Genomic DNA, 20,604 nt, shown 5'->3' with positions numbered 1-20,604 from the left:
ATGGATATACATTTTAAGAAGCACTAATATTTCTAAGGTTTCTTTTCCCCTCCTCATTCCAGCAAGACTCCATACAGTGGGTTTATAATAGCATTGAGAGTGCTCAAGAAGACCTTCAAAAGGCTAACTCTAAACCCCCAGGAGATGAAGTAGGGGATGCATTTGACTGCAAAGTAGAAGGTGGGTTCCTTCTTTTCCTCCTTGATAATGGTTTAAAGTGTTGGGATTCACTACTGATGGCCAAGAAAGAATTCTTGAGACGTCTTCAGTGCAAAAAGGTGGTTTTACTAAAGCATGGAGACAGGACCCATGAACAGAAAGAGCTGCACTGGGACTGTGAAGAGTGATTATATATACCTTCAGTTTGGGAAGGGCTTAGGGATAGCTTACATCTCTGAGGTATTTTGGAAACATGGTTTCCAGGACCTTGAGGGGCTAGCTGCTGTTTGGAAAAGGTCATTTATTTACCATTCAGGAAAAATTCAGTCATGAGACCCTTCGGACGTATATCAGTGGGGCCATAAGCTTGGAATATGATTGCTAACCTGTATCTTGGGCAGGGGGAGGGTAAAGATAAAAGAAGCTTCCAAAGGAATTTATTTATTATTTATTTATTTATGTATTTATTTTGCTTATTTATTTATTTATTTCAATATATGAAATTTATTGTGAAATTGGTTTCCATACAACACCCAGTGCTCATCCCAAAAGGTGCCCTCCTCAATACCCATCACCCATCCTCCCCTCCCTCCCACCCCCCATCAACCCTCAGTTTCTTCTCAGTTTTTAAGAGTCTCTTATGCTTTGGCTCTCTCCCACTCTAACCTCTTTTTTTTTTCCTTCCCCTCCCCCATGGGTTTCTGTTAAGTTTCTCAGGATCCACATAAGAGTGAACACATAGGGTATCTGTCTTTCTCTGTATAGCTTATTTCACTTAGCATCACACTCTCCAGTTCCATCCATGTTGCTACAAGGGCCATATTTCATTCTTTCTCATTGCCACGTAGTACTCCATTGTGTATAATCCACAATTTCTTTATCCATTCATCAGTTGATGGACATTTAGGCTCTTTCCATAATTTGGCTATTGTTGAGAGTGCTGCTATAAACATTGGGGTACAAGTGCCCCTATGCATCAGTACTCCTGTATCCCTTGGGTCAATTCCTAGCAGTGCTATTGCTGGGTCATAGGGTAGGTCTATTTTTAATTTTCTGAGGAACCTCCACAGTGTTTTCCAGAGTGGCTGCACCAATTTGCATTCCCACCAACAGTGCAAGAGGGTTCCCGTTTCTCCACATCCTCTCCAGCATCTATAGTCTCCTGATTTGTTCATTTTGGCCACTCTGACTGGCATGAGGTGATATCTGAGTGTGGTTTTGATTTGTATTTCCCTGATGAGGAGCGACGTTGAGCATCTTTTCATGTGCCTGTTGGCCATCCGGATGTCTTCTTTAGAGAGTGTCTATTCATGTTTTCTGCCCATTTCTTCACTGGGTTATTTGTTTTTCGGGTGTGGAGTTTGGGGAGCTCTTTATAGATTTTGGATACTAGCCCTTTGTCTGATATGTCATTTGCAAATATGTTTTCCCATTCTGTTGGTTGCCTTTTAGTTTTGTTGGTTGTTTCCTTTGCTGTGCAGAAGCTTTTTACCTTCATAAGGTCCCAGTAGTTCATTTTTGCTTTTAATTCCCTTGCCTTTGGGGATGTGTCAAGTAAGAAATTGCTACGGCTGAGGTCAGAGAGGTCTTTTCCTGCTTTCTCCTCTAGGGTTTTGATGGTTTCCTGTCTCACATTCAGGTCCTTTAACCATTTTGAGTTTATTTTTGTGAATGGTGTAAGACAGTGGTCTAGTTTCAATCTTCTGCATGTTGCTGTCCAGTTCTCTCAGCACCATTTGTTAAAGAGACTGTCTTTTTTCCATTGGATGTTCTTTCCTGCTTTGTCAAAGATGAGTTGGCCATACGTTTGTGGGTCTAGTTCTGGGGTATCTATTCTATTCCATTGGTCTATGTGTCTGTTTTTGTGCCAATGCCATGCTATTTTGATGATGACAGCTTTGTAGTAGAGGCTAAAGTCTGGGATTGTGATGCTCCTGCTTTGGTCTTCTTCAAAATTACTTTGGCTATTTGGGGCCTTTTGTGGTTCCATATGAATTTTAGGATTGCTTGTTCTAGTTTCGAGAAGAATGCTGGTGCAATTTTGATTGGGATTGCATTGAATGTGTAGATAGCTTTGGGTAGTATTGACATTTTTTTTTTTTTTTTAACGTTTATTTATTTTTGAGACAGAGACAGAGCATGAACGGGGGAGGGTCAGAGAGAGAGAGGGAGACACAGAATCTGAAACAGGCTCCAGGCTCTGAGCTGTCAGCACAGAGCCCGACGCGGGGCTCGAACTCACGGACCACGAGATCACGACCTGAGCTGAAGTCAGCCGCTTAACCGACTGCGCCACCCAGGCGCCCCGGTAGTATTGACATTTTGACAGTATTTATTCTTCCAATCCATGAGCATGGAATGTTTTTCCATTTCTTTATATCTTCTTCAATTTCCTTCATAAGCTTTCTACAGTTTTCAGCATACAGATCTTTTACATCTTTGGATAGATTTATTCCTAGGTATTTTATGCTTCTTGGTGCAATTGTGAATGGGATCAGTTTCTTTATTTGTCTTTCTGTTGCTTCATTGTTAGTGTATAAGAATGCAACTGATTTCTGTACATTGATTTTGTATCCTGCAACTTTGCTAAATTCATGTATCAGTTCTAGCAGACTTTTGGTTTAGTCTGTTGGATTTTCCGTGTATAATATCATGTCATCTGCAAAAAGTGAAAGCTTAACTTCATCTTTGCCAATTTTGATGCCTTTGATTTCCTTTTGTTGTCTGATTGCTGATGCTAGAACTTCCAGCACTATGTTAAACAACAGCGGTGAGAGTGGGCATCCCTGTCGTGCTCCTGATCTCAGGGAAAAAGCTCTCAGTTTTTCCCCATTGAGGATGATGTTAGCTGTGGGCTTTTCATAAATGGCTTTTATGATCTTTAAGTATGTTCCTTCTCAAAGGAATTTTATATGTTAAAGTAGACTTCCAGGATCCTGTGGGGGGTCAGGCTAAGATTCCCTTTGCCCTTAGCAAAGTGTCATCATTGAGGCAGCTGAGCCAGAGGAAGGTCACTCTGCCTATTCCAAGGACTTGTCAATAGGCTGTAGACAGTAAGGAAGTATAATATTTCATTTGCTTTTGTTTCCCACATCACTCCTTATTTGCTTACAGTAGTATTGTTTTTTAATGTGCCTGTGCCTTGTCCCAATTATTAAAAATCTTGTATATTCAAGCCAGTTTCTTAAGTCATAATCTCCAAATAGATATTATGTGAACTATATAAGTAATAATAGTCACTAACACGTCATAGCTACTACACTTTGTTTGGCACTTTATTAAGTGTTTTACATGGATTATCTCATAAAGGCATTAAAAAGGAAACTCTCAAAAAAGTGTTATTGTTGTATCCTTATTTTAACCTAACCCTTAGCCTAAGGGACTTGCCCAAGCCAGTAAGTGGTAGGATGAGGATTCAAACCCAGGTTAAAATGCGTTTCCTTGTTTTGAGTTTAAATGTTGTGTAGACCTTCCTAATCCAGTGTGGTTCACAGACCAGCAGCAGCAGCAGCAGCAGCACCTGGAGAGATGCAGAATCCCACCCCCACCCATCTACTGAATCACAGTCTCCATTTTGACAAGATGGGATCTGTATGCCTGCAAAAATTTGAAGTCCTAGTTTAGAAAGAAGGTCTAGGGTCCCTTTGAAAATGCTTTCTTGATTCAAGTAACTTTTACTATATTCTAACATTAATGGTACTGAGGCAAACTAATAATGTGAAAACATTATTAGAGAAAGAGAAAGATCTTTTGATAAGGACTCCTATTGTTTCTGTTCTCTCAGTGAAACAAACCAGATACAGATTGTTGGATTCAGTGGCTTCTTCGCCAAGGGTAAAGGGATGGAAGCAATTAAATTTATGTTTGCATTTGACAAATACCTTGAATTATTGTTTCAACACTTTTTTCACAGAAGTCTTTGAATCCTCTCTTAAAGTTTCATGATATCTTTCCATTTATATTATTGGTAGATATCGTTAGACATTTTTATTGTACTGTTAGTTTCTTCCAACCAGCATAGTTACATAATCCCCTGTACTGATCATACGGGGGTGGTCAACTTAGGGAAAGCTGTGTTCCCTCCACTCCTGGAAGGAACCACTCAGATCATGAACAGTATCAGAAATATTTCAACCACATTGGAGCACCAAGATTGTTATGACACAGTAACTTTCTTGTTTACTTAAACTAGGACAAATCTCAGGACATTATCTTGAGCCCTTTATTCCTCATTTAGAGTTAGTTGATTTTTGCTCATCGTCGTTGGTGCCACAGTGAAAGGGTTGCTGAGATGCTCTGATAATTGGTTTCTAGCTATTCTGGGACTCAGTTATTTTAAGATAAACCATTATTCTGCCTTTGTCTATTTTTACTGTTTTTATCGAACTGTTTTTATCTAATTAATATTCTGTTTTTGCTAATTTAATATTTGTTGTTAGGTTTCTCAGTGGTTTCTTGCTTCAGATTTTTGTGTTTTTATATCAGCGGATTGATTGTAGGCCAAAAACCTGTAGGAAGACATTCCAGATGAAAATGTTATTATAGCAAACAATGACAAATTTTCTCTATGAGCTATCTGCAGAAGATGGTGTTTGGGAAAATTCAGGGATCCTGTCTGCTGAAATAAATGATTAGTGCATCTCCTTTCTGCTTCTTCCGTATGGCTTTGTGTAGTTTTTCCTCCTCTGAACAAGTATTCGTTCAATGTTTGAGGCAGTTTTAGGAACCCTGACTTTAAGTCATGCATGCTTTTAATAAAAATTATAAAATTGTATATATAATGTTTATATTGGTATAAATAGGCATACATATGGTTGATAGATCAAAATGGATGTGCAAAGACTAGTCATGTTGGAATGGTGAGATTTGGATCATTCAAACATATGTTTTTTAAGTGCTCTTGTTTCAGAAATGTTAACAACAATATTAGATTTATCCATTCTTTAAAGAAACCTTTAAACATTATTCAGAGACACTCAAATTATTTGAAGAGACTAACAAAACCCTTCCTGAATTTGCTGAATGAAAACTGTCCTTGTTCCAGAGGTGATTGACAAGTTTAACACCATGGCCATCATCGACGGGAAGAAGGAGCACGTGAGCCTGACTGTGGATAACGTCCACCTGGAATATGGTGTTGTGTATGAGTATGACAGCACAGCCGGGATAAAGTGCAATGTGGTGGAGAAGATGATTGAGCCCAAAGGTTTCTTCAGCCTCACTGCCAAGGTATGAGTGATCCTGGGAAAACAAGGGATTTTGTTCTAAATAAAGTAACTGAAACTCTCCCCCACCCCCACTTCCCAAAACGTAAACAGCTGTGTATGCTTCGGCTGTCAGCTCATTCAACTTTCTTTTCTGTTTTCCCCCCATTACTCAGTATGCATACAATCTTCTTTTTTTATTGATCTCTTTTGGAGTACAGTGTTATGTTAGATGGGACTCTTGCCCAGGCAAATGTTAGTTGATTTGGCAAAGGCTTCTCTACATTTAGCAAGTTTGCTACATCTGTTGATTCAGTATCATGAATACCTTTCAGATGGTTTTCATGACAGGTGGTGCTTTTTTAAATGTAGATAATCCTCTGAAAAGTATTTGAAGTCATGAAATGTATTATAAGAAATTTCAAATTCTCCAAGTCTCATGTTTATTTCATATAATTTCGCAAAGCTCAGTGATCCATTTATGAATAGATCTTCAGACATTTATGTGATTCTTAATTGGGAAGGATATCACCCTTAGTCTTTAGGCTAAAGCAAGATAGGGAGTAAGAGAGTTTTCATCCAAATCGATAAAACATGTGGTTAGTGAAAGATGGCCCTGTGCTTGCTTTTCATGATCCTTTCACCAGGTGAATAAATAAAATTCCTATTGGAGGATACTCCCCAGGTCTGAGTTTTAGTATTTCATCTGTATTTATTTATTTAAATGTTTATTTATTTTGAGAGAGAGAGAGAGAGAATGAATACTAAGGTTAGTGCAGAACCTGACATGGGGCTCAATCCCACAAATGTCAGATTGTGACCTGAGCCAAAATCAAGAGTCGGATGCTTAACCAACTGAGCCCCCAAGGCACCCCTGCATCTGCTCTTATATCACCTTGTGAGGATTCAGGTATTACAAGTAAGAAATACGACATATAGCTTCACTACTTTTATTTATTCACATGTCACTTCTTGTTTCATTATGTGTGTGTTTGTGTAGCTGAGATAGATTTAGCATTAATAGTATGTATTTTTTTAAATTATAGTGGCAGAAAATAATGTAGAAATCCAAATGCACTGTTTCAAAAATACTTTTTTATGTTTTTTGTTTTATATTCTGAAAGTCAGCTTCCAAAACAATTGCGTTATTCTGATGACATTGTACCACTCTATCTTTCGATATAGCATCTGTATGTTCAAAATGCCACCTCTGCCCAAATATGTTATATTATCAAGGCAATCCATATAAGTTTGGACCCAGGTTATTATCATTATTTTATCCATTTTCTAGCTATTTCAAATTTGCGAAGTTACATGGATTATTTTATATATGACAACTGTATAAGTACTGAAAATACTTCTATTTCATATTTGAAGAAAAGAGTATCAAAGAAATTAAGAAATTGAACCAAGATCACACAGCTAATGATGAATTGAGCTCTACTTTCTAGAGTAGTGATTAAACCAAAAACTCACACTCTGTATTCTGCAAGACAGGGAAGTGGAGCTTCCTGTGAGGGAGCTCAAATAAACATAGAATCTATACATTGTCTCGTACAGTATTATGAAAATGTCAGGTAAGGGTGCAATCAACCCTTGCAATCTTTGAACAATCATAAATATGACACATAATTCTCCATTCATTGGAAATTCCCAGTGATCAATGGTAGGTACACACACAAACACACACAAATGCTGCCTTACAATTGATTCAAATGTTCAAAAGGATTTACTAATTAAAATATCACATGGACGCTTTTATCTGATGTGTTTATCAGCTGGTGCTCAGATACCGCAACTGACATTGATTTTATGTTAGTAAGAGAATTTCTTCTCATGTATTCATTTCTTCAGCAAACATTTGTTGTCTGCATTCTCTATACTGGGCTCCCAGTAGAAAGTAAGGATGCCATTCTATAGGTTTTCCTTAGTTTTTGTTGTTCTACTACCAAATTGAGGGGGAAAAAAAAGTTCTGAGTAACTGACTAAAATATAGGCAATGTGTTCCCACATCAGAGCATACTGATTTGTCCAGCAGGCAGTCTTTGAAGTCCACTCACTTCCCTCAGGTAACCTTTTATAGCCAGCAGAAGGCAAAACACGAGGGGCAAACACACAAGTCCATCACCTTGCGGTGAGAGTTTTACTGAACATAGAAATCCCAGGCAGTGAAAAGAAGTGTGCTGGGGAATGTCACTCTGTGTTCTAGACTTGTGAAGATTGTATTTGGCTAATTTTGAAGGTTTTCTTTACTTGTGTGTGTGTGTGCGTGTATTACTACAGATTCTTGAAGCCCTGGCTAAAAGTGATGATCATTTTGTGCAAAACTGCACCAGCCTTAACTCTTTAAATGAAGTGATTCCTACTGACCTTCATAATAAATTCAGTGCCTTTTGCAGTGAAAAAATTGAGCACATATGTCAGAGAATATCCAGTTATAAAAAGGTAAAACTTCTGTTTCCTTATTTGACATGTATATATTATTTAAATAATTTAAATGTCCAATTTAATTCACTTATTGATATTTTCATTGCTTATTTGTGTACCAGTTTATTGAAATAATAACATTTATATAACATTTTATTTTTTTTATTTATGTAATATTTTAGAGTTTAGAGTTTTTAAAATGCCTTTACATCCATTAACCTCATTTGATCTTTGCAAACCTGAAAGCTAGGTCATTATTCCACATTTTCGACATGTAACTGAGGCCTAAAGAATTCAGTTACTTTCTAGCAAAAGATAGAGTTGGGATGTAAATCCAGGCCATGAAATTTTGAAGTCAGTAGTTCTTTTCTTTTTATCTCAACAGAGGGAAGAGAGCTCTCAATCAGAAAGTACACAGAACATAGTCTGTTTGAAATTGACTGATTTGTACATTTATTTGACATATTTATTGAGCACATTTTATATGCCAAGCACTGTTCTCGGTGCCAGGAATATGGCAGCAAAGGAGAGAACATCTTCCCTCTCAGGGTATTTATATTTGAGAGGGGTAAGCAGCAAAGAAGTAAATAAAGTTCACCTGGGGCTCCAAAGTGGGGGGCGGGGGCGGAAAGCAGCCAGGGTGTCAGGGGGAATATGGCCAAGTCATAAGGTTGGAGGCTCAGACAGGGACCAGGAAGAAGCACTCTGGAAGCTTTTTACCTTTTGGAACTTTGGAAGGAGTTTGGATTTTCTTCGCACATCAACAAGAAGAGTTGGAAGCTTTTAAACGTGTGTGACTTCATCTGATTTAGGTTTTTAGGAGATGGCGCTGCCTCCTCTGTAGGAATGGATTGCTAGGAAGAGATGAGGCATAGATATGAGGAGAAAGCTCTTGGAATAGTCCCAGTGAGTGATGATGATAGGTTGGCCTGTGGTGAAGATGGGGAGACAGAGAAAGTTCGATGGATTTGATATAATTTAGAGATAGAATTAGAAGTTGATGTCCAAAATATATCCTACAGTAAGTTTTTTTTTTTTTCTATTTTTGTCAGTAGACTAGCTAATTAAATTATTTCCCTCAAAATGAGGCTGGTTGTTTAAAATTTGGCACAGCCATCCGAGGAAATATTATTTATCTCAGTGTTTCTGAATGTGAGTTAATCTATATGTTTTACACTCCTGATATATTAAGTAAAAGATAAGCCCATGTATGTCCAGATAGGGCTATATGAGAATAGGGAAATGTAGAAATGAATACTTGAACACTGGTTACCTCAGGTAGAGTGGGACATGGGGAAGAAGGATCACCATATTTTTCTTTAGGACTTCCGTAAATGTTTATCTTGTGAAGTTGAATATGAGTTGCTATTTTGATTTTTCATAAATCCATTCACATGAAGAAAAATGATATTCAAGATTACCACTTAATTGTCACATCTGTTAATTCTCTTTCCATGATTGTTGAGCTCAGTTCGCCTATTTGATTTCAGGAAAGATTCCATGAATGCTTTGTTGTTGCTGAAGAGCAGAAGATTCTTTTTATTTCTCCTTTCTCTCTAAGATAGGACAGTGTTTGAGGTAAAATTTAAAAGGTCGAAACAAATACAAATTAGCATTCCCTTTTGAACACATTTTGAAAAGAGAATCATTCTCTTTCAGAAATGGATCTGTATAAAGTATGATAGGCGTTGAGACAGATTCTAGTTGTCAAACTTGTCAGTGTTTGGGGGTCATTTCTCTTTCTGTTTTTTTTTTTTATTTTCTTCCTACTTCTCTCCATTCATACAAAAAAACAAAAGCAGTAGAAATATCTTTAAAAATATACATGAAAAAAGTAAACTATGTGAGTAAAAACAGAACATCAGGATGAGGATATATTAGATAGGGTATTGATTCAGCTGCTGTAAGAAGGACCAAGATAACATGGGCTTAAAATTGAAAGTTGATTTTTCACTCACATGAAGGTTCAACGGGCTGGGAGTCCAGTGGGGACTGGATTGACAGTCTTCTAGGGCTGCTTCTGTAGTTTTGCTGTCTCCCCTAAGACATTGCCCTCTTCCACAAGGTCAAGGTTGGCTGATCAGCACTATGTCTAAGTTATAGCCCCTCAGGACAAAAAAGAAGTGGAGAGCAAAGAGTTTCCTGTTGAGGCCACGACCTGGAAGTTGTACACATCACTCCTGTTCACATGCAATTAGTCATTTAGTGAAAGCAGACTGAGAAATATTGTCTCAAACTGGACATCCATGTGCCCAAATAAAACTCAGAGAATTTTATTAATAAAAGAAGAAAGAGAGAATGGATATTGGCAGAAAATTAGCAGATACATTTATAGGTAAAATTATATTACAATAAATGGTATAGACCACGAAAAAGGTGATAAGGTCAGCAAGTGCTAAAGCTAGTTAGTTGCTAAAGTGGAATATTATATTTCACCTGCAGTTTCCTGATAACCAAAACAATAAATAAATAAATAAATACAGTCTATCACATATTTATCAGCATCCCTATAATTTATACATGTTTCTTTTATTTATTTATTTTTTTTTTAATTTTTTTTTTTTCAACGTTTATTTATTTTTGGGACAGAGAGAGACAGAGCATGAACGGGGGAGGGGCAGAGAGAGAGGGAGACACAGAATCGGAAACAGGCTCCAGGCTCTGAGCCATCAGCCCAGAGCCTGATGCGGGGCTCGAACTCCCTGACTGCGAGATCGTGACCTGGCTGAAGTCGGACGCCTAACCGACTGCGCCACCCAGGCGCCCCAATACATGTTTCTTAAGAGAAGCAAAGCTTTTCTTAGACTAAGTTCTAAAAGAAATCTCTCACGCTGAATTTCAAAGAGGCGACACCAGGAAATGTCAGGGCGGTATCTGTAAACATATCCCTGAAAAAGAAGCGGCAGTTTGTTTTATGTGCAGATATTTTTCATACACTCTTTATTGAAAGCCAATGGCATGCGTCAAAAACTCAGCTTCACAAAAGCAAATTTATTGCAGGTTGGGGCGGGAAGAACAGGTAAACGTTTACTAAATGCATACCTGTTATGTAGGCAGTAATTGCTTAAGGATGGCTCCCCTCCCACACCTAAAATCTGTATGGAAGGCAGGTCAAAATACATGAAGTAAGTAATAATAATACTGACTACTTAACCTATTAGGAGGTGCCACGATGACTGGGTGAATGTGTTGGCACCCCATACCCTCTTCTCTATGATGGTGCTCCCTGGAGTTACGCAGCACACATCAGTTTATAGCAATCTGCTGTCATATCAGGCATTGCATAGATATTTTACAGTTTGCATATGTTGTATAATTTTATCCACACAGTGACTTCAGATACATTATCTATTTCACTGATAAGTGGCTGAGGCTCAGAGTGGTCAAGTAACTTGCCTAAAGGCATGCAACTGCAAACAGCTGTGGAATTTGAACCTTGCTTCCTTTTATTATAAATCTGTTTTTTGTTTGTTTACCTGCAATTTGACACTGTACTACACAGCATATATATCGTTCAAATTCCACTGCTAAATTTCACTACACAGCTAAACAGTATGGGTCTGATTACTACGGCAGTGGCAGTTCAGTAAAGGAGAAATCTTTGTGGATTGAATGGTCAGCAGATGTTAGCTGCTGTAAGTTGGAAAGATTTCTCAGAGTGAAGAGGAGTAGAGATGGCACTCAAGTAAAGCGAGATATTGTAAATGAAGGCCACGATGTAGAAATGAGATTGATTTTATTGATGAAGAACTGGCATGTTGCCTACACTAGAACGGATTGGAGTTAGATACCATTAAAAGGAAAACTGCCAAAATCTGAGTTTTCCAGTGATATTTTAGAGTGGCATAATAATCAGATTTGTTTGTAAGAAGTACGAGTTGATGATGACTTGGTCTCATGTAGAAACTTTGGGGATAGAGAGAAAAGGATCAATCCAAGCGATACATAGCAGGTAAAATATATATAGCTCTATGATGGATTGGTTATGGTGGATGAAGAAGGTGTTATACCTTGTTTTTTAACAAAAATATGGTTTGTGATAAACTGGAGAGTGTTATGTTGGGAGTAGGATTAGAAGCATAAAAGGAACAGGGTTTTTCCCAAAATGTTGGGGATTCTCAAAAACATGAACCTGCCGAGTAAAAAATTTCTTACACTTTCTCAGAAGTAACTGACAGCCCAGAAAGCTTTTAAAACAGAGATGGACAGGCTAATGGGCAGTGATTTTCGATGATAAAAATAACATCACTGAATTGTGGGAAGCTCTTCTATGTACATTATTGTTGTTTGAGCCTCGAAATAGCTGTATGTACTGAAGAATCCTACCATCTGCTTCTTTCTCCAGGAGATTAAGAATTTGCTTAAGGTCACTTAGCTGGAAGTGGAAGACTAGGTCCAGTCCTATGGAATGCTGTCTCATTTATTTTTCTTTTTAATTTTAGAAGTAAAGAGAAAATTATATTCAACTAGAATTTAAACACCTTCAAAGGTATCCTCTTCAGCATCCCTTATTGACCATAAACACATTTAGAATAATTGACTGCCTTTCTCACTAAGCAAGACAAGCAAGGATAGCATGAAAATATTTCAAGAATATTTTTAATTTGAACAAAATTTAGATACCTAACACAATAATGGCCTTTCTAGGTTACATAAGGTTAGCTCCATTTATGTATCAGATGCATGTCAACAGAAACTATGGCATTTGTGAATGTATATTTTTAATTTTCATGTATTTACTTTGAAGCTATTTTTAGTAGCATATTTTTCTTCCAGATGAAGGCTTCAAACACCCCTCTTTTTTTGTAAAATAAAATGTATCCATAGAAACTAAAATTTCAAAGAGGTTGGCTTTCCTTTATTTTGACTATTAAAGTTTTAGGTTTTAAAAATAGAAACAAGTTGATTTCTGCAGTTTCTATAGCCAGGCTTCCCCAATCATAATTGATTTTCTGCCCAGCTGTACAGGCCACAGATGTTTTTTAGCACATGTATGAGACAAGTTTCAGACCTTACTGGAGAGTGAATCCTAAGCAGGCATTTAATCTCCTTGGGGCAGGATGTGTGGGTGATCCAGACATAAAACTATGCACTGTTTGGAGAAACATTCTTATCCTAAATTGTCCTTGGGACCCTTTTTAATTCTAGATTCTTTCTCTGTTGTAGAATAATTCCATAATTGGGTTTATTCTGTGTATTAGGGATGTTTCCTCCATATAAATATTTAATGAGCTTTCAAGAGATAGTTTCTGTTTACACAAAAATATTGCACGTAGGAATCCAAAGTCTTACTTTAAATATTCCAAGTGCCTTTAGTTATTAATGCCACAAAATCCTCAAACTGATTGATATATGGGTCTGGAAAATTTGTGGTAAAAACTTCCTCATGTCCCCTTCCTCTGATACAGAATTTTTACAACTATGCCAATAGAGTTTTACACTTAATTGAAATGGGAGATTATCTTCAAAATAGTAGCCTACCTTTATATGTTTTTTCACTTTTTGTCAAGTGAGTATAATTGGATTTTAATGTATTGTCGCGGTTAATAATTCGTGAATTAACTACCAGTGCATTAGAAACCTGAAGTTCCACTTCCAAGAATTACTTATTCTTATCAATATACAAATACACTTTAATATCATCTAGATTTAAAAAGTCAATATTTCCCTTGACCCCCAGACTTTTCTCTACCTACTGTTTCATTTCTTGAACTCTGTCCTGTAAAACAACTACCTATACTTGCTGTATATTCCTGTTGTCTCACTCGCTTGACATTCTCAACACACTCAAGATGGGCTCAGGTACATGTAATTAAAGTGGCTCTTTTTTTTTTTTTTAAGAAAGAGAGAGCACCCAAGTGGGAGAGATGCTGAGGGAGAGAAAGAGAGAGAGAGAGAGAGAGAGAGAGAGAGAGAATTTCAAGCAGGCTCCATGCCCAGTATGGAGCCTGACACAGGGCTTGATTCCACCATCCTGGGACCATGACCTGAGCCTAAATCAAGAGTCAGATGCTCAACTGACTGAGCCACCCAGGCGCCCCTGAAATGGCTCTTTTTAAGGTCATTGATTGATGATGATTTGATTTTGCCAAAGTTCATTTACTGTCATCATCTTATTCCTTGTTTTAGTAGCATCAATGCAGTTGACTGTGTATCTGGTTTTGTCTTTTCTGGGTGGCTCAGTCACAGTGAGTGTCCCACGTTTGTTCATCCTTTTTTCTCTGATCTCTTCATGCTGCAGAACTTGGGATTTGCTCCCTGACTCTCTCTCTCTCTCTGCTCTCCATCCCCCAGTGATCACATTCAGTCTTGCCGTCTGACCTCTCCATTTGAGTCTAACAGATACCTCAGACTTCACATGTCCAGAATACAGTCCTGGTCCTGCCCCTCCAGTTTGTCATATTTGCTGTTTTCTCCACCTCAGAATGAGACCCATCCTCCTGCATTGCTCAGTCTTAAAACCTCGCATACATTCTTTGCTCCTCGTTCTCACATACCATTCTCTTGGCTCTACCTTCACCACATGCAGCCTTTTCTCACCGCTGTGATTGCTGACAGCCTAGGGTGAGCCAATGTTGACTCTCCCAAGAGTGGTCTTCCTACTTCCACCCTTGCCCACTGATGGTGTGTTTGTTATGAGGGGCTGTGGATCTCAATCACAGTATGAACTAAATCTTTCCAAAGGCCTGTGGGCTCCTGTTTGAGCTGCGCCCTCCTTCTACCCATGATCTCCCCATTTCCTGTCTGTCACCTTTCCCTTCCCCTTTCAGTGTGTGCTCTGACCACACCAGTCTTCCTGACATGGAACACACTTCCCTTGGGGCTTCTGCATTGAATGTTCACCCTGCCAGGCAGCCTTCTCTTCCTAATACCCACATTCCTAACTCTTCCTTCCTTCAAGATTTTGCTTAAATGCCAGATTCTCACTGAGGCCTGCCCTGACTACCCAGATTACAATTGGCAGGGCATTCTTCACCTCACCTCTGAAATTCCCAACCCTCTTTCCCAGCTCCATTTTGTTTTCAGCTATACTTATCATGTTCTAGCATGGTGTAATTGACTTGTTATGTTTATTGTTGGCCTCTCCCTTCACTAGAACATAACCTCCCAGAAGGCAGAAATCTGTTTCATTCACTGATGTTTCCCAACTTGCCTAGAATGGAGCCTGATTTAGAAAATCCTCGATGTGTAATTGTTGGATGGATGAATAAAGGTGGGGATAAGTGGGCTACGCTATCCATGAGAGGCCTAAAATGCTGTCCATCCCAGCTCACCTTCCCCTAAACCCTGTACATTTCTTTATTGCAAAATTGCAATTTTTGTTTATGGAAAATAGCGCTTTTTTTTGTCTTTCCTTGTGCGCTTCTCCAAAGCAGATTAACGAGTTCAGTGTTCTTTTTGATGTTTCCAAACAAGACGCCAGGTTCATGTTGGCAGGGCCACTTACCGCCGTGTGGCCAGGCTAGAACACATTCCCGTGCGTGTTCTACAGTCACAGGAACTGTGCCTTCCTCACTTTAGGTGTGTTACAGGAAGGTGTCACAATTAAATATTAGGGCATGCCCTCTAGGAGTACATTTTTGATGTATTTAGCACATTTCTAGGACCCATGACTGTGGAGTGCCTCCTGCACCTCCCCCTTTCCTAGGGACACCCTTGGATGGAAGACAGCACTGCTTTCATAAGCCTCTTTCTTCTCTGAGAGAGCCCTTAAGCAAAGAAGTTTCTTCTCTGACACTCTTTGAAAGAGTTGCAGCCATTTGGGCATGGTTGCACACCCCTCCTGAGTGTATGGGGAGAAGAAACAGACTGTGTCCATGGGTGTTTGTACTGCGGTGCATGTTGGAAAGTTATAGGAAACTGGTTGCACTAGAAAGGCAGCATTCCCCCTTGTCTACCTGATCGCTCTAGTAACACCACAGCCCATCGCTCTGTTCACTTCCTTCCTAGCACTTACCAAATTTCTAGTTGTCCTGGCTATCATATTTATTATATAATTGTTATAGATGCATATAGTTGTACATATATTTATACATGTACATTACATATACTTGTAATAATATGTTACATATAAGAATATTATATTATTTTCACCTGTGTCCCCTACTAGACCATGAACTCCATGAGGGCAAGGGCTGTGTCTCCAGCATTTAGTGCAAGTCTGGACTAGATGCTTCTCTTTATATTTTTCAATAAATAGGTAAAAGGTTAAAGTGAAAGAAGGCAAAAGAAGCATATCTATCTATTATGGTCGATGCTGTGCCACGATAAAATTGATTTCTGTGCCTTTGTGTGTACCGTGGGGCCTTATCCCGCGACTGCAACAGAAAAGACCTTCTCACTCCAAGTTTGCGTCTTTCCCAATTTGAGGTCTTTCCCAGATAAGTCTTCAGGTCACAGTTTTTTATTAGTAAAGTGAGGGGATAGAACATTAATTCTCTAAATTACTTCCACTCTTTTAGTGGTTAGGATATTATCACTATACCATTATTATCAAATTTGTTACTAATTTTGTTGGCAGTTTTCTGCATTTCAGTCCACTTCCATTTTAATTGCTACTGTGCGCTTATACTTTGCTGAGCTACATAGTTTCAGACATGTGATTTGAAAGCACAGTTTAATATGTAGATAAAATAGTTCATATTCTGATGATGAGCTTGTAAGTTGTGATTTTTGGTATTATGTCTTTATTTTTTAATTTAACCTAGAAAAGTTGCATGGTAACCAGTGTTAGTCTTAATTTTTAATCTTTCAGTGCCCAAATTACTACTCACTAGTAGTATAAATAAATAGGATCTGCTTATTGTTTTCAAGCAAGAAGAGAGCACAGAGATTATTTTATCCATAATCTTTATTTTACTAGGAATGGTAAAAGGACAGTGACTTGCCCACCATCACATGTTATAAATAACCTAAGTGTAACTAAAACATACATAACCGGTGGCTCTCGGTCCTTTGATTTTGAAAGTATAATCCAGTTCAAGTCCATGAGGAGCACAAGACAGACATAGGTATAACCCTCATAGAATTTACCACCCACTGAGATAGAGATAAGAAGATTATTCATAATTGTAAGGAGGATTACAATGTGCTATAACCTAGCCAAGGAAGTTGGACCTAGATGAAGGCTCATGGTAGGCATGCTGATTTCATAGAACTTGAAAATGCATAGAAGTAAGTTTGGCAATGAAGGAAGAAGAACACTCTGGGCACAGCACTCCGAACAGTCTGTACAAAGACCTAGAATGAGTAGATGGTATGTAAGAAGGCCTGGGTGAAGGCAACAAGGAGCCCAGGGAGCAAGGGGAGGAGAGCTTGAGATGATAACCTAGGTGCAGATCACACTTTGGGTGGCTATATAGACCATGGCAAGAATTAGATGGATTTGAATTACAAGGTTCGAAGTTGTGGAGTAGCAGTTCTTGGAAGTCATGCAGATCCCTTGAGTGTCACTTTATTCAGTGGCATAAAAGCAGAGTCCACACCAGTCTTCAGGCTGATCCTGACCCAGGTGCTCAGCAGTTCTTAGCAGGAGATATGGGAAGTATAGTTGTTTCTGCCTGTTGTCCCGACCTTCTGGGTCAACACCACCACACCTGCTGTCTCACCTGTTCTGAGACTCAGGTTTGGACTGGCTTTCTGACAATGTTTGGAATAATCCACTCTTCACCTGACCGCTGTCCTCTTCTGCCGCTTTGCCTCACTTTAAATATTGTGTTCCTATCTGCATATCCTTGGATTCCAATATGATTTCTCTGTCGGATTCTCAGCTGCTAGCAGTCTGTGGATCTGACTCCTAGTAAGTGGGATTGGTCACTTAAAATTTATTTCTTTTAGGGGCACCTGGGTGGCTCAGTCAGTGAAGCATCTGACTCTTGGTTTCAGCTCAGGTCATGATCTCACAGTTTCATGAGTTTGAGCCCCACATTGGGCTCTGTGTTGATGGTGTGGAGCCTGCTTGGGATTCTCTCTCTGCCCCTTCCCTGCTTACACTGTCTCTGTCTCTCTCTAAATAAATAAATAAACTTAGAAAAAAAACTCTCTTAGATCTAACTTGTAATCAGAGTTTCAAAAGAATCCTATGCATTTGTTGCCAATATTGCTTTGCTTTATTATGAATGTGTGGGTTTTAAAATGATGACTTCGTTTCCAACAATGTAAAATTTGTTTCACTAATTCCACTTGACATGATTTAATTTTTTAATATTTTGTTACATATGATGGAAGTGAAGTGTTTGAGTTTTTGCTTTGTGTTCAACTGCTTTTTATTTATTCTGTAATTTACAGTTTTCACGGGTACTGAAGAATAGAGCCTGGCCCACCTTTAAACAGGCCAAATCTAAAATTTCCCCATTACACAGCAGTGATTTCTGCCCTACCAACTGCCATGTCAACATAATGGAAGTTTCCTATCCCAAAACATCAACCTCTCTGGGGAGTGCATTTGGTGTTCAGCTGGATAGTAGGAAGCATAATTCTCTTGATAAAGAAAATAAATCTGAGCAAGGTATGTTAGCTTTTGAGATTTTCTTAAATCATGAAAAGTACTTTAGGCAATTATTAAGTATTCCAGCATCCCTGAAATGTGATAGATTCCTCTGTGTGCAAACAAGTCTGAATTTTATAAAGACAGGAATCCTCTCTATTTTCATTTGGATAATTATACATAAGCATTTATCAAATGAAAATAGAGTTATTCATTTTTATTATTTTTTCTCTAAGAAGAGTGGTTGTTCTTGCCTTCCTCACATGTATGATAGACACAGCTTATCCTGCTGTGAAAACGACGAGTCTGAAGTGGCCCCATAACTGTGAGAAAAATACAGGAGGAGCTGTTTCAGCCCAGGGCCACTCCACACCGTCACAATAGGGTATGAGATCGAATCATATTTTAATCACAACTCCCAGAAGCTTTAATTCCTGAATTAAATTCAGCATCGGATTGGCATTTTATTTTATGTTAGCTTGGGTGTCTAGAATGAATTGCATTGGATCGTTACTGTAAGTCAAAGGTCATAAATATTGTTCTGGAATAATGTTAACTCCTCAGGGAAACTGAGCCCTATGGTGTACATTCAACACACAATCACAACAATGGCAGCCCCTTCAGGTCTGTCTCTGGGACAGCAGGATGGACATGGGCTCCGATATTTGTTAAAAGAGGAAGACCTAGAAACTCAAGATATTTATCAGAAACTGTTGGGCAAACTTCAGACTGCACTGAAAGAGGTGGAGATGTGTGTTTGTCAAATTGATGAGTAAGTATTTTATTTACTGTACTTTTAACTGTGCCTAATAAAATAGCTATAGAAAATGTGACTTTTTTGAACATCCATCATTCTCTTTCATTTTTAGAAATGTACAAGTGTGTGTGTATGTATGTGTGTATGTGTAAATCACATAGATCCTCTTTATTCCAATACCTTAAAAATGATATAACATGATAAATATATAGATATATATTTTAAGGAAGCATTTAATACCAGAGAAGAGATGAACAAAATTCTGTCTTCTAGAAGACACTAAATAAATCTCAATGTGCAAATAGTAAATTGAAAAATATGATTGAAAGAGTACCAACTAGGTATAGGGATCTCCTTGTATGCTTTATGGAACAGAACACGGTATTTGATATATATGCACTCAATAGATGTGTATGGAAAAATATAAAATGTAACATCTTTAACATGCCTGTTAAATAAGTAAATGCAAAATTATGTATCCATAGGACCAATGACTAGCAACCTTTTTTTTTTTTTTTTTTTTTCCTTCTGATTGAATTAATGGTTTACTAAGCACTAACTCAAATAGCTATGCCGGTCATTTGGAAATTTTTACCAAGAACAGAGAAACAGAGGTAGTTAATTAAAACTTTTCCAGGGGTGCTTGGGTGGCTCAATCGGTTAAGTGTCCAACTTCAGCTCAGGTCATGATCTTGCAGTTCGTGAGTTCCAGCCCTGTGTCAGACTCTGTGCTGACAGCTGAGAGACTGGAGCCTGCTTTGGATTCTCTGTCTCCCTCTCTCTTTGCCCCTCCCTCCCTCACATTCTGTCTCTCTCTCAAAAAATAAATAAACATTAAAAAAGTTAAAAAAAAAAAACTTTTCCAAAGAGGTCAACTCCGATTCTTATTTTAAAATTTGATGGTTGGACAATTGCCTCAACTCTGTGGGATGGTTTGCCACGTCTCGCTGTGTGATGATGCTTCACAGGTGGTCAAGACAACTCTGTATGGTCAAAACAACATGGGCTTTGTGATAGCTTGGTTAGTCATGTGTTAAACAGGATGAAGAATAATAACACATTACAAGTTTGTGATGAAAATTATAAAAATTAATACAAAAAGTCATCAGGCAGTGCTTAACATCATACTTGCTCATCTTTCAAGGAGTTGAAATTGCTGAGTATATCTGAAGTTGGTAGAATTCTGAAAATGGTATAGACACATTATCCCCTTCTTATTGTACTCTCTTTATAAGGTTATAGATTGAGATTGCTATTGGGTGTGTATTGTTTAATCTCCACACACATTATCTCACACTTCCTTGGATAATTCAGTTTTGACATAAAATATTTAGAACTTATTCTAAGCCTTTTTTTTGGTCATTGGACATTATACTAATACAATCTTAATTGACATGATCTCTTATATCTTTGAAATTTAGAGATAAGGATCACCATATGAGATGCATCATATTTCTAAGGTTATCTTTAGGTAGTTACTATTTACTACGCTGCTTTGTTCTGACATTTTTACGAGTTAATTTAGACTGGAAATCCTGCCTTCTTGTGTCTAATACACTAGTTTTCAAAAT

General features: G+C 38.1%; 1 protein-coding gene across 5 annotated transcripts in view; it reads left to right on the top strand.

Moving 5' to 3' along the window:
• The window catches only part of PREX2 (phosphatidylinositol-3,4,5-trisphosphate dependent Rac exchange factor 2), a 294,292-nt gene that overhangs the window by 154,045 nt on the left and 119,643 nt on the right, over nucleotides 1-20,604 (top strand). For all 5 annotated transcript variants that reach the window (XM_045454996.1, XM_045454997.1, XM_045455000.1 and 2 more), the window contains 5 exons: nucleotides 63-180; nucleotides 5,204-5,388; nucleotides 7,647-7,808; nucleotides 18,078-18,297; nucleotides 18,841-19,048. In XM_045454996.1, the coding sequence (XP_045310952.1) occupies nucleotides 63-180; nucleotides 5,204-5,388; nucleotides 7,647-7,808; nucleotides 18,078-18,297; nucleotides 18,841-19,048 (893 nt within the window). The remainder of the gene's footprint in view (nucleotides 1-62; nucleotides 181-5,203; nucleotides 5,389-7,646; nucleotides 7,809-18,077; nucleotides 18,298-18,840; nucleotides 19,049-20,604) is intronic.

The sequence above is a fragment of the Leopardus geoffroyi genome, chromosome C3 (genome assembly GCF_018350155.1).
Source record: "Leopardus geoffroyi isolate Oge1 chromosome C3, O.geoffroyi_Oge1_pat1.0, whole genome shotgun sequence".
Taxonomy (NCBI): Eukaryota; Metazoa; Chordata; class Mammalia; order Carnivora; family Felidae; genus Leopardus; species Leopardus geoffroyi.
Note: the sequence above shows the minus strand (reverse complement) of the source record. Positions and strands in the feature narration are given on the sequence as shown.